At 38.3% G+C, this 13,389-nt stretch overlaps 1 protein-coding gene across 1 annotated transcript; it reads right to left on the bottom strand.

The window, feature by feature from the left end:
* Nucleotides 1-340: 340 nt before the first annotated feature.
* Nucleotides 341-5,361, bottom strand: LOC131147654 (UDP-D-apiose/UDP-D-xylose synthase 2). The gene is made up of 9 exons (XM_058097165.1): nt 4,891-5,361; nt 4,635-4,727; nt 4,395-4,502; nt 1,994-2,108; nt 1,775-1,908; nt 1,578-1,679; nt 1,372-1,464; nt 1,121-1,256; nt 341-999 (listed from the first exon to the last, which is right to left on the bottom strand). The coding sequence occupies exons 1-9, from the start codon at nt 5,164-5,166 to the stop codon at nt 884-886; spliced, it is 1,173 nt and encodes a 390-aa protein (XP_057953148.1). The 5' UTR covers nt 5,167-5,361; the 3' UTR covers nt 341-883.
* Nucleotides 5,362-13,389: the final 8,028 nt, after the last annotated feature.

The raw sequence follows: 13,389 nt of genomic DNA, 5'->3' as shown, positions 1-13,389 counted from the left end.
GAAGAAATTAACATGTTTATAGTTTATTTAAATGTCATAATTATGAATGGAATGAAATAATTTTTTTTAATTGATAAATTTAATTTGACTTGTATGTACCAGTCATGAAACATATTCTAGTCTCCTATTTTCACCAAACAAATAACCCATCAGATGACCATCACAACTCAATGTTTTGTAGGGAAGGATGGAATTAAATGGAAAAAAATGAAATAAGAAATTATAATATATATATATACATAAAATGATAAGACTGATTCTATTCTATTCCATGTCATTATTACACAAGACAAAAAGGAAAGGGGAGGGGGGCGGGACAAAGCATCCAAACAGAAAACAATTTTGACCAGAGCCATAAATTATTTCAATATAAATAATATAATTTTGGAAAAATGGCAATAATACAACAGCGTTCAGTGTGAAGAGGCAGAACGGAGGGATGGATGCCAAAACCCCCCACCCCCACGCCTTTCAGAATCTGGAACCAGGATAATTTTCCTTGCGTAATTGCTCTCCAGCACACCCCACCCCCCTAAATGTGAAGCAGCAAAATGCTCTTAAAAGCACCGCATTACAAGTGATCACTCTAAATCTCTCCTCCCCATAGATTTAAGTAAAAAGAAATACAAACTCCCCTACCACTGGCTACTACACTACTACAACTACTCGCCAACAAACAAACCCAACCCGCCTTTTAAAAAATAAAAATAAATATTGTAGGTATAAACGAACCAACCCCGTTTAGGTATTTTATATATATTCATGATTTCCCTTCAATGAATGAATAAAAACAACAGCCTAAAGAGCACATTCATATGATATCATCATCTAAAAGTAAGAATTTCCATAACACCACCGAGCAACACCAACACACCACTATATCTCAACCGGATGCAACTGGTTTTGAGATGGCCTGCCTGATTGCTTCCGCGTATGTCCTGTGTTGGTACGTAAGGGTCGACTCCAGCAAATCCCACAGAGATGTCTTCGGATTCCATCCTGCCATATTTCCAGAAACACCGCCCCCCATTATTAGTTCACCAAAAACCATACAAGTCGTTTAAAAATCCAGGGAGGAATAGTTTTATTAAAATAATATTTAAATAAAAAAGAGCAATACCGAGTTGTCTGTTGATTATGGTCATGTCTGGAATCCTCTTATCACTGTCATCATACCCTTCACCGTAAAACTCTTTCGAACTTATATCGATGGTGGGTGCCTCCAGAGCAGCTTCTCCACTTACTTTCGAATACACCTGTAATGTGCATGAACGTTTATTTCGCAGTACTGAGATGCAAAACCAATTACTGCACCCATCAAAATTTAAAACCCCACATGCACCCAACTACAAGCATTAATAATCCATTCACCTGGGTCATCATCTCCGCAAGCTGCCTCACGGTAACTTCGTTGTTAGGGTTGCCCACATTGAAAATATGACCATTTGCCCTCGCTGGATTTTCCTATATTAAAAATTAAAAATAAAAAATAAAATTGGATATTGTCAAAAAATAGACTAAAAATAAAAATGACCTCATTTTTTTCCTGGTGGTTTGTTCTGGGAAGCAGTACTCACAATCATCAGCAAAACAGCTTCAATAGCATCTTTTATATACACAAAAGTTCTCTGGGATTGACCACCATCAACAAGCTTGAGTGGCTCACGTCGCAGGAGGGCCTAGGGAGGGGAAAAACATACAAGGGTCATATAATTGATTCTAGAGAATGCACACTGCATGACACTATATTTTGAAGCTATACAGATAGACTAACATTACTAAAGCATGCCAGAACCCTCGGAACACCCTCGCTCGGACCATCAATGCCAGGAATGAAGTCCATCCTCGGACCAATCCAGTTAAAAGGCCTCACGATCGTGAACTCGAGACCATTTTCAGCACCCTCGGCTGTAACAAATGAATAAAAATGAATTACAGAAAAAAACTAATAGAACTCTATTTTAGAACCAGGATGAGCAACACATTCGCTTACCATATACCAGCCTCTCAATTAACTGCTTAGCACATGCATAGGACCACCTCTGCTTCTCGATTGGACCAAATATGCATGGGGAGGCATCCTCCGTGAGGACAAAGTAAGCTGGATCCTGTACCATCATATCACATACAATGACTCAGCTGACAGATGACGGTAAGCAAGGAAATGAAAATAGCAGCTAGCAACAAAACAACTTCAATAAAAATTTTACTGAAACAAAGTAAAATGTTTTATACATAATCATATTAAGCAACCCACTAGCAATTAAATTCAGTAACTAACATAAAGGTATTGATATGCTGTTAGGCAAACAAATAAGCCCTGCCTGAATCTACAGTAGCAAAATTTCAGTAACTGATCAATTCATGCAAAGCAATTAAAATACATCCTGCAACATGCAGCATGCAGCTTGAGACTATTTCTTGGAAACATTAAAACTCAATCACCCAAGGTCATAAATAAAATCACCATAAAATGGATACTGAAAACCAAAGAACCCTATAAATTCTAAAAACAGCAATCAGATAATAACTTTCAAAAAAATGTCAAACTAAAGACCAAGCATGTGGTTAAGGACAAATGTGACCAGCAATATGTGCACTGAGAGAATAATTAAAATTTATGCATTACAACTAAAGATTTTTAGAATACCTGTTTTCATAACATGATGTTCAGATAATTCTAACTACCAAATATTACAGCTAGAACTGGGAAATTTTGATGGCATCTACCACTACTGCTCTAAATAACCAAGATATCTAAAACCCCAATAAGGAACCAATAATGTTGTAAGCAAAAGCGTTCAGAAAATAGCAAAGAGATCCATCCTGGAACAACCTTAACCCAGCTATTTTGGAATCTTGCACAAGGAACTTCTCTTCATTCAAAATCTCAGGATCAAGTAAGGTCGCTCCCTTATTAAATTTTACAAGTTATTCCTCAACTGCCACAACATTCTTGATCATCTTTATTCTCACAACAAAACTCACTTGCACTTTTCCTATTTGCATCCATCAAATGGGCTACATGGCTCATGTCCAAACCATCTTTAAGCAGTTTTCTCTTAACTTTGGAGATGTCCCCAGGGTCTCCAGTTTATGCTAAATTAAATAAACAAAATTACATTTCCTATTTCTTTTTTCTAATTTAACAGTCACAGGCATGTAAGCTCTGTAACTTTTGATTGTTGACTGTTTCTTAAAAGTTACGACTGTTGTAGAAATTACTTTCAAAAATTTTATGAACACTGAACAGTTTCTTATCTAGTATCTGCTTACTAATTTAGCAATAAATCAAGAACACCCCCCCCCCTTTTTTTTCTAATTATTATGAAGACCTAAGGGAAAAAGGCATCTTAGAATAATAAGAAAGAAACGAGGGCTTTAAGACTTTCTCCTCTTCCCTTAACTAATAGTAGGGATTTATACTAAGAGCGAAACAAACCTTCACCATCACCTCCAACTCAAAAAGATAGGGGTGAGAGCTCACCATCCCAGACGTAAAAATAAATATATGCTGAATTTGCATACCAGGCCGACAACTATATCAGCATTAACTAAGCAAGATAAACCATTAGCACAAGTGGTTCCAACCAATAGTTTTTATGAGTACAAAATAACCAACACAGGAGGCAGGACAAATGCCACTGCATGTTATTAGAAGACCAGAGATCCAGAATAACAGTAAAAAAATATAGATAGCCCAACCATTCTCCTGTACCAATATTATGATTCTCAACGACCAGATCTACACAAGAAGATCGTGTTAGACATACAGTCTTCAATGTGTTAATGAATCTTGAATCACTCAAAATTGAACGACAGTTTACAGCCCTAAATGTCGCCCTGTGATCTGAGCATCATAAACTTGAAATACTAACATTTTTCAAAACTCTTTTAACAAATCCAACAACAATTTCATACATAAGTACCATATCTCAGGGTTCAAAAAAGAAACCACAAAAACTACTGAAGGAAACCAACCGAACACCATTAATGTTCAGTAAATAAAATGAAACGCACAGGAGATACTTAAGCATCCAATCTTGGTTAAAACATAATGATAAAAAAATCAAATAGAATTCCTACACTCTAAAACTGAATACATGCCCCCTGTTTATAGCATCTTAAATGTTTTATCAGTATTTAATTTCATAATGGCTTTATTTATCCGCTACTCTTTATCATATGCTGGGTAAACAGTGCCAATGGAATAGAATGCAATATATGGCAAATGCAGATCGACATTGACGAATGCCTATGCATAGGATCAACAACCAACGAAAATGGTAGTTGTACACATCGCAGAAACGCAATCAAGAAAAGCACAGATCTGTAATGCATATATAAAATGACACTAATAACCACCAAAAGATGTAGAGAAACCGAAGGCTTACCTGCCGCAGAGGGCTATCCTTGGGAAGAAAGCTTCCAATCGTTTTCCCATACACTTCACAAGTAGAGAAGTGAATCAAGCGCTTGTTGTTTTCGGAACAATACTTCACCTAATGCCACCCAAATCCACATCAAATCACCCATCAACTACTTTGAATTCCAAAGAGAAGCCTTTTCATTTTGACAAAAACGAAAAAGCTATGAAAACGAAATTCACTGCCAAAGAAGTCCAACACGCATACCACTGGAAGCGCATCGATGAAATTGCTGTAAATCGTGTCGAGCGGACGCGTATTGTAGTCTGCCGGAGTACAGATCGCCGCTAGATTTATAGTCTGCAGCAGAAGAAACACCAACGATTCAATGTTAAAGAAAAAAGAAACAACGATGCACACCCATAAGGCCAGCAAAAGAACTCTCAAATCATAAAATGTAAAGCAAAAGAGAGCATCGACAAGACAAGAGACGGTGAAAAGAGCGAATTGAGAAGAAAATGACCAGATCTGCCATCTTGATTAGGCCTTCAAGGCGAGAATCGTGCTTGATATTGATGCGGTGAAACTGGATGCGATCGGCCCAGGGCAGGGTCGCGGGCTCCAGGAGGTGCTTGATCTTGTCGCTGTAGACATCAACGGCAAGAACCTTGTGGGGGGTCTCGGCCATGATCTTCTCGCAGAGATGCGAACCAATGAATCCTCCGGCGCCGATCATGCAGATTGTGATCGCCCTGATAGGCTTGCCGTCCAGATCTACCCTCGCCGCCGTCGACGCCATTCTCTTACCTTTCTCTCTCGAATTCGTTCCTTTCTTTCTCTCTTGTTTCTCTGGCAGAAGGAGTGGTGGAGTGGGGGCTAATGTGCGCCTGGAGGGAATGGATGGGAGAGATTTCTGGGGAAGAAGGAAGTGCGAGCATTTAAAGCTAGGGATGGGGGAGAGCGAGGGACGCCGGGCCCACTGCTACTCTGCTAAATTGCATTCATTTGTCCGTAAATTATTTTATCCCCACTCTCTCGAGTAGGTATGTAAATATTTGGATATACTCGCTTCCAAAGGACGCCACGTGTACAGGTGGCGTCACGTCAGCGCTGTCACACAGTTAGCCCACCAGGGGATGTTTCCCAGGCGGTGCACGTGAGGCGGGGACGCCATCTTTTTTTTATTTTATTTTTAAGTTTTCTAAAAGATTTTAGAAGTTGTAAAATTCTTTTTTTTTTTTTTTTCAGGCTTTCTTGTGCTCATGGGGCTGTTGGCAGTTGAAAATGGTTTTGAATTTTCCGTTAGTCCCTTTTGTTTGTGCTTTTATATCTTTTAATATAAATTTGGGAAGAAAATATGATCCTAGTTTGGTTTTATGGAATATGATTTTAATAAAAAATAAAATAAAAATAGACAGATGAAATTTCATTAAAGTGACAAACATGCATGCTCGGAAAAGAAATTTAATGACTAGAGACTTGAAAAATATTTAAAAAAGAAAAAAAAATAGGAAAAATTATATGTTTTTATTTTTTATTATCAAGATAGTAAATAGAAAAATAAATCAAACTAATGAACAAAAATTTAATTTTATACATTCATAACATTTGATTTTTCTTAATTTTTAATTATATTAAAATAATTTTTAATTTTAAATAGAGTTTGATATAAAGAGAAGATATAATGGAAAATAAATTTCCTTCTTATTTTCTTTTTCTTTTTTTTCTCCAAACAAATTTTTTTATCTAAACTGATCGTAAGAGTTTCGTATATTAGGTAATGAATTGGATTACTCCTTTTGTCATAAGCAACTAATTATGAAATTTACTAATTTTGAATTAAAATTGTGACTTTTACGGATTCGTAATAGGAATTTATCCTTAAGATATTTAAGCGGCTGCTACTTTTATATTAAGATGAGAAAAAATAAATAATAGTCGTCTTCATACCAAAATATAACAACTATTTTATGTATTTTATGGGTTGTAATGACTTCTCACGCAATTTAAAGTGGCTAATGGATTTTAATACTCATTTTAATTTTATTTAATTTTATTTTTTTGCTTTCTTTGTGTGCTTACTTCTCATTTATCATTCTCAACCCTCAAAATAATATTTTGACCTTCAAATTCAAATCTCAAGTTTTAAAAAATTAAGATTCGTATTTCAAATTCACATTAAATTAGTATATGATTCATGTAATTGCATAAAGTATTCACATTTATTTACATTGTCTTATTACGAAATAAACAATTATTCTCTTGAGCATGCCTCTTTATTAAGTAATTGTGGTGTTATATTAAATTGAATGAAGCTATTTGTTAGATCTCTTATTTTGATTCTCTGAACCTCACTATGCTAAACCAATTAAACTGATTGGACTCGATTCAGCCCCCTAAACCGCTTCCTTTTTTTTAATAATAATTTATTTTTTTTAATTTCATTGTCAATTCAAAAGATTAAGAAAATTTATTATTTTGCATGTTTAATTATTGTATGCTTCATTTTTACTTATGTGTACATGTGTGCAACCCATGATAAAGAAGTATTTCAGATCTCACATATACTAATTATAAGAGAATGTTTATTTTGTAAGACCTCAGTTTTTTGGAGATCTTATTAGACATTCCTAAATCACATCATTTTTGGCATTTTCGGTTAAATTTTTTTGTTATCTAGATAATGTAAGAGTTAATTAGAGATCATCTGAATCAATTTAAGGTGATCCATAATTAATTAGATAACATATGCTAGACTGGTATGAGAGGGTGCTAATACCTTCTCTTTAAATAAAATACTCTCGAATCCAAACCTAATGACACAGACCATGGATTACTAGTTTTCTTGAACTTAGATGTAATTTAGTGACCAATAAACTAATGATATATTAAATAGATTTTTAATCGTAGCTAGAATAAATAGGTCGGGGGAACTCCATTAAATTTAACACAATTCTCTATCTCTTATATTACACCAGACTTTACATAATATCAAGTTCATCATTCAATTAAGGTGATTTGGAGATTTGATCACATCCCTTTTCTAAGGGATCAATCCTCTGAGCCAATTCGACAAATACAATTATATATTATATAATGGAGAAGTATATAAGTTCATGTATAATACATATTTCTAAACTAATATGCACTTAAAAAATGTATATGATGTGTATGTATAACTATTACCAAAAAAGACTAAGAAAATTAAATTAAACTAATTAGGTTTGATTGAATTCAACCCAAACGAAGAGATTAACACATAAAGTGCATTGCACTTGCATCAATGAGCATAAAAGCAACTGAGTAATTGTCATACTTTCTTTGTAAAGGATGTCTTATGTGAAGACTTTGAAATTATAAGGAACTTCTTGTGAATTGTGGCTCACATTCTAAGGAAAAGCATGAAGGAAATCAGAGTATAGCAATACAGCAGGGGCAGTATTTCTATTCTGTTTGAAATCGTCGATGGTTTGCCTAAAACTGTTGACAGTTTGGCTCGAAACAGCCTGCATAGATTTTTGAATTTTGAATATTTGGACGTTAATACGGTTGGGTTCAAGGGATATTATTCATATAATTTACATAAGAAGATAGTGAATCATTATCATTTGCTCCCGTGGATATAGGCATTGCTGAACCACATAATTCCTGGTATCATTGTTCTTGTTATTGCTTTGGTTGTGGAATTGTTCTGTATTTACCATTAGATTGCTGCATTGTTTTGTTTGATCTTTTTACACAATTATATATATCGTTGTGCATGTTTGGGTTTTTTACTCAACAATTGGTATCAGAGTATTGTTGTAATTGTAAGAACCCGAACCATGATATAGGGAATTAATTAATTAAGAGAAGGGTAAAATTGGAATTTAAGCAAGCTTCATCGACAAAGCTAGAGTTTATCAACGAAGGCTTTGTAGTTCTCGATGACGAATCTTAGGTGTTCGTTGACGAGAAGAAGTCGAGAGGTTTTGGGAAATCGAGAATCTCAGGCTCATCGACGAGGTCACCGCTTCGTCGATGAGGTATCTACATGGGCTCATCGACGAGGATGCCATTTGTCGACGAGGACAGTTGAGTCAAAGGTACTCTAAATTGATATTTTCATTACTTCTCAACTAAAAAAACTCAAATTTTCTCTCTATCTCTCTAGAAACTCAACCTACTCTCTATCTCTCTAGATTTCTACGTCATACGTTGTGGTAATCATTGATTCTAGGTTACCATGAGGATCGTGGAAGGATTCTCTACAAGTTCTACAGATCAGATTTTCGTTTCGGGCATTTTCGGGTTTTAGCTCGAAATCAAGGTAATGCTCGATTTTCAATTCTGATCCGATAGTTGTGTAGAGAATAGGTTTGTGAGCATATTCTATATTATGGTATGTCAATTTGGGAACTCGGTTCGCTGTTTAGGGGCCTTGGAGTTCGGGATTTGTCATTCGGGAAAAGGTAAGAGGATTCAGTTTATGTCGGTTATTTTTGAAATCGGACTAAGTAGAACTGTGGTTTACAATCCTATGTGAGTTTTGATCACTCATTTGGGATCTGACAGGTAAAATTATGGATTTTTAATGTTACATTTTTGGGGAAAATGGGGTATTGGGTTACATCCCTGGTTTTGTTGGAAAACCGTATATATATGGTGATTTATACTTTATAACAAGGAGGGTCGTACCTTGACTTTATTTAAACTGTATATGTTTGGAAAATCATGATTTTTGGATTACCAAATGGGTGTGGTTTGTCTGGTTATATGAGCATGCATGGTTGTGTTTTGGTGGAATGCAATCGGAACTGGGTTCTGAGTTGTTCCAGGTATTGAGAGTGTCTAGCTCTATATCCGATAGTGTATGAAATCACTGGCCATGTTTGGCAAGAGTGTCCGGCTCTATATCCAAGGGCATGAGCCTTACCGACTCATCACTAAAGGGTGTGGATCCACCAGTTTGTACCGGTATGATACCATTGGAGCCTGAGGTTCACCATGTGCTGAGGACGCCGTGTATCGTAGGCTGGCTACTGGCCGACACCGGGTATTGTGGACCGGCTATGGGCCGAAGGGTGTGACGACACCGGGTCGATCATGTGTGTGTGTGCGTGTATGCACTGTTTTGAAACTAGTACAGGAACTGCATTTAACTGTGTATGTTTGTTGTCATGATAACACTCAAATGCCACACATCGATATAACATGTATCTGCCTTACTGAAAAGTGTCTCACCCCTACTGTACGTACATATTTTTCAGGTCCGTTGAGTAACTGAAAGTAGCGTCCAGGTGTGGGAGGGTAGTGGTCGGTGTACTGCGAGAGGTGCTTGGGTAAGTACTAGGACTGTACTAGGTGGTCTTTTGGTGGTTTTGGATGACACCTGGGGTTTTGTGGTATTTTGCGGTCTTTGACTCCTTTCTGTAGACTCTGGTATGTTACTATGTATGTATTTCTGACTTATTTTTTGTTGTGTATATGGTTGTATATGAGTGTACATAGGGTGCCTGGGAACCCCACGGGGTTGGACCCTCATTCATCATACTGTATCTTTGGTGATTTATATGATACAGGGACATGTTAGATTACTATTTCACCCCTAGGTCCCATTTTCGGGTTCAGGGCATGACAGCTTGGTATCAGAGCTAACCAGGTTGTTAGGTCTTGTAGACTTGGTTAGGCTTAACTGTGTGTACAAACCAGAGTATAGGATATTGGATGTGGTTAGAGTTGGTTGAGGATTGTTTTGTTGCTAGACTGGGACTCATCAGTGGTATTCCGTATTTTTCGTGGAATGATGATTTTAGTAAAAGTAGGGCAGATCATTGATGACTTTCGTGTCAGTGTGATAGAACATACCTAGACCTGGCAGGTGGTAGTTAACATGATTAGGAGTAGATAATTGTGTTAACTATACGTGTTGTAGGAATCTTGATAGAACTCTGTTGTGTTTTCAGAATGGAGCCCAACGATAATGACCTCGGAAGTGGCTCTGAGGAGACAGCGAATGATGAGTCTCCTACTGTGCCTCGAGGACTAACGAGACAGGTCCTACGAGAGATTGGGTGGAGTGTTAGGAAACGTGAACGTTCTCCTACATCTATGGGATGCACTATTGAGAGGTTCACACGCATGCATCCTCTGACGTTTTCAAGAGGACATGACCCGACGATGGCAGAGGAATGGGTCGAGAAGATTGAAAGGATTTTAGAGGTCCTACACTACACGAACAGGCAGAGAGTCCTTTATGCTACCTTCCAGTTGTTAGGGGAGGCAGGGCGATGGTGGACTATCGTAAGTCTATTGGAGAAGCAGAGGGCTGGTCTTGTGGATATGTCTTGGAGTCGTTTTAAGAAGGTGTTCTTTGATATATACTTCCCGGCTTCTGTACATGATGCTAAGGCGGATGAGTTTTTTTGCGCTGACTCAGGGGAATATGACGATGTAGGGGTATGCTACTCGGTATATAGAGCTATCCCGATTTGCACCGTGTTTAGTCTCAAACAAGTACAAGAAGACTCGGAGATTTGAGAAGGGCCTGAGGAAAGACATCTGCAAATTAGTGGGTATGCTTCAGATCCGTGACTTCTCGATTTTTGTGGATAAGGCCACTGTGATCGAGATGGGTATCCGAGAGGATAAGGTGGATCAAGAGCCGAAGAAGCAGCCAGTACCTTCAGGTTCTCAGTTTGGATCTCGTTAGAGATCGTGAAAGAAGAGGAACAGGGGCTCAGGTTATCGTCAGAATACCGAGCACCAGAGTTCTCAGGCAATCCAGGTGGGTGATCGTTGTACCAAGTGCTACAAGTGGCACGATGGTGAATGCCAGTTGTTTGAGGGTAACTATTACAACTATGGCTAGTCAGGTCACATGGCTCGAGATTGTCACATGCCAAAGAGGGGTACGCCTTCTTCGAGTCAAAATTAGGGAAGTAATCAGGTATCCTAAGGGACGTATTAGACAAACACAGCTCCAGTGAGTGTATACTCGCTTACTCTAGCAGATGCTGAGCATGCAGGGAATGTGGTCATAGGTACTATGATATTGTTTTTAAATAGAGTTGTGGTTTTATTTGATTTGGGTGTGACCCACTCCTTTATATCTGTTAATTTTGTGAAACTGTGTGGGGTGGAGACCCAAGTCATGGAAGAGGGGTTGTATGTAGCCACACTGTCTGGGAGTATATCAATCTGTAGGAGGATGTTGGAGGACTGCCAAGTGGTAATCCAGGGGAAGCTGCTATCAGCAAACCTTGTAGTATACAACATTTCAGGGTTTGATGTTATATTGGGAATGGATAGTAATGTCGTGATTGACTGTCGTAGGAAGATGATAGTGTTCAAACCTACTAGGGAACAGGAGTATAAGTTTGTGGGATCGTGTGTGCATTGGACGCCACAGATTCTATTAGCTTTGCAGGCGAGGAGATTATTCTTGGACGGATGTTAGGGGTACTTGGCTTGTGTGAGGGAAGCATTGGGGGATAAGTTGAGGCTCGAGGATATTCGAGTAGTCAGCGAGTTCCCAAATGTGTTTCCAGATAAATTACCCGATTTACCTCCGGATCGTGAGGTGGAGTTCGCGATAAAGTTGCTGCCTAGTAAGGCACCGATCTCTAAAGCTCCGTATTGGATGGCTCCAGCAGAACTTAGAGAGTTGAAGGAGCAATTGCAGGAATTACTGGACAGGGGTTTCATTTGACCTAGTGTTTTGCCCTGGGAAGCTCTAGTACTGTTTGTGAAGAAGAAGGACGGGTCGATGCACATGTGCATTGATTACTGTGAGATTAACAAGATAACTGTGAAGAATCTCTACCCGTTGCCTTGTATTAATGATCTCTTTGACCAATTGCAGGGTATACACAGGTCTTTTCGAAGATTGACTTACGATCAGGATATCATCAGGTAAGGGTCAGATCTGAGGATGTAGCGAAGACTGCTTTTCGTACCAAATACGGCCACTACGAGTTTCTAGTCATGCCATTTGGGTTGACAAATGCTCCGACAATGTTCATGGATCTTATGAACAGGGTTTTCCATGAGTACTTGGATCGGTTTGTGGTTGTATTTATTGATGATAATCTAGTATACTCGAGGAGTACAGAAGAGCATGAGAACTATCTGAGGTTAGTATTACAGATTCTGCGAGAGAAGAAGTTGTATGTTAAACTAAAGAAGTGTGAATTCTGGTTGAATCAGGTGGCATTCTTATTCCATGTAGTAACTGGTGATGTTATATCAATTGATCCTAGCAAGATCAAAGTTGTGGTTGACTGGGTGAGACCGAAGAGTGTCCAGGAGGTTCAGAGTTTTATGGGACTGACAGGTTATTAAAGTCGGAACATGCTGCAGTATCTGTAGTTGTAGCTCAGCATCACATTAGACAGGATTTGGAGAGCTTGGTTATAGAGTTGGTGTTTGTTGATCATCAAGCTTTCATTGCTAATTTGGTGGTCCAACCGACTTTGTTCAAGCATATTAAAGTCGCGCAGGCTATTGATGTGGAGTTAGCTGAGATTGTGGAGAAAGTGCATCAGGGGTTGGCTATGGATTTTAACATCTCTGAGGGAGGTGTGTTGAGGTTTGGGACCAAGTTATGTGTTCCGAACGACGACGAGGTCAAAAGGATGATTCTGAAGGAAGCGCATCATTCTTTGTATACGATACATCCAAGTACTACAAAGATGTACCAAGATTTGCACGAGACCTTCTCGTGGAGTGGTATGAAAAGGCAAATTGTTCAGTTTGTGGAGCAATGTTTGATGTGTCAGTAGGTGAAAGCTAAACATCAGAAGCCGGTAGGGCCATTACAGCCCTTGGCTATTCCAGTGTGGAAATGGGAGCATATTTCCATGGACTTTGTGATTGGATTGCCGCCAGCACTTCATGAGCAGAATGTTATTTGGGTGATCGTGGACATGTTGACGAAATATGTTCACTTCTTACCAATGAAGGTTAGCTACCCTTTAAACAGGCTAGCAGACATGTATGTGCATGAGATAGTTAGAATACATGGGGTACTAGTGTCCATTGT

The sequence above is a fragment of the Malania oleifera genome, chromosome 2, assembly GCF_029873635.1.
Source record: "Malania oleifera isolate guangnan ecotype guangnan chromosome 2, ASM2987363v1, whole genome shotgun sequence".
Classification (NCBI taxonomy): Eukaryota; Viridiplantae; Streptophyta; class Magnoliopsida; order Santalales; family Ximeniaceae; genus Malania; species Malania oleifera.
Note: the sequence above shows the minus strand (reverse complement) of the source record. Positions and strands in the feature narration are given on the sequence as shown.

Bases quoted from the DNA above. Each gene is read 5' to 3' on its own strand.
- LOC131147654 (XM_058097165.1), bottom strand. From the start codon at position 5,166: ATGGCGTCGACGGCGGCGAGGGTAGATCTGGACGGCAAGCCTATCAGG. The intron at 1,465-1,577 runs GTGAGTACTGCT...TTTTTAATATAG, and splicing joins AAGCTGTTTTGCTGATGATT to GAAAATCCAGCGAGGGCAAA. The intron at 1,257-1,371 runs GTGAATGGATTA...TGCACATTACAG, and splicing joins TTGCGGAGATGATGACCCAG to GTGTATTCGAAAGTAAGTGG.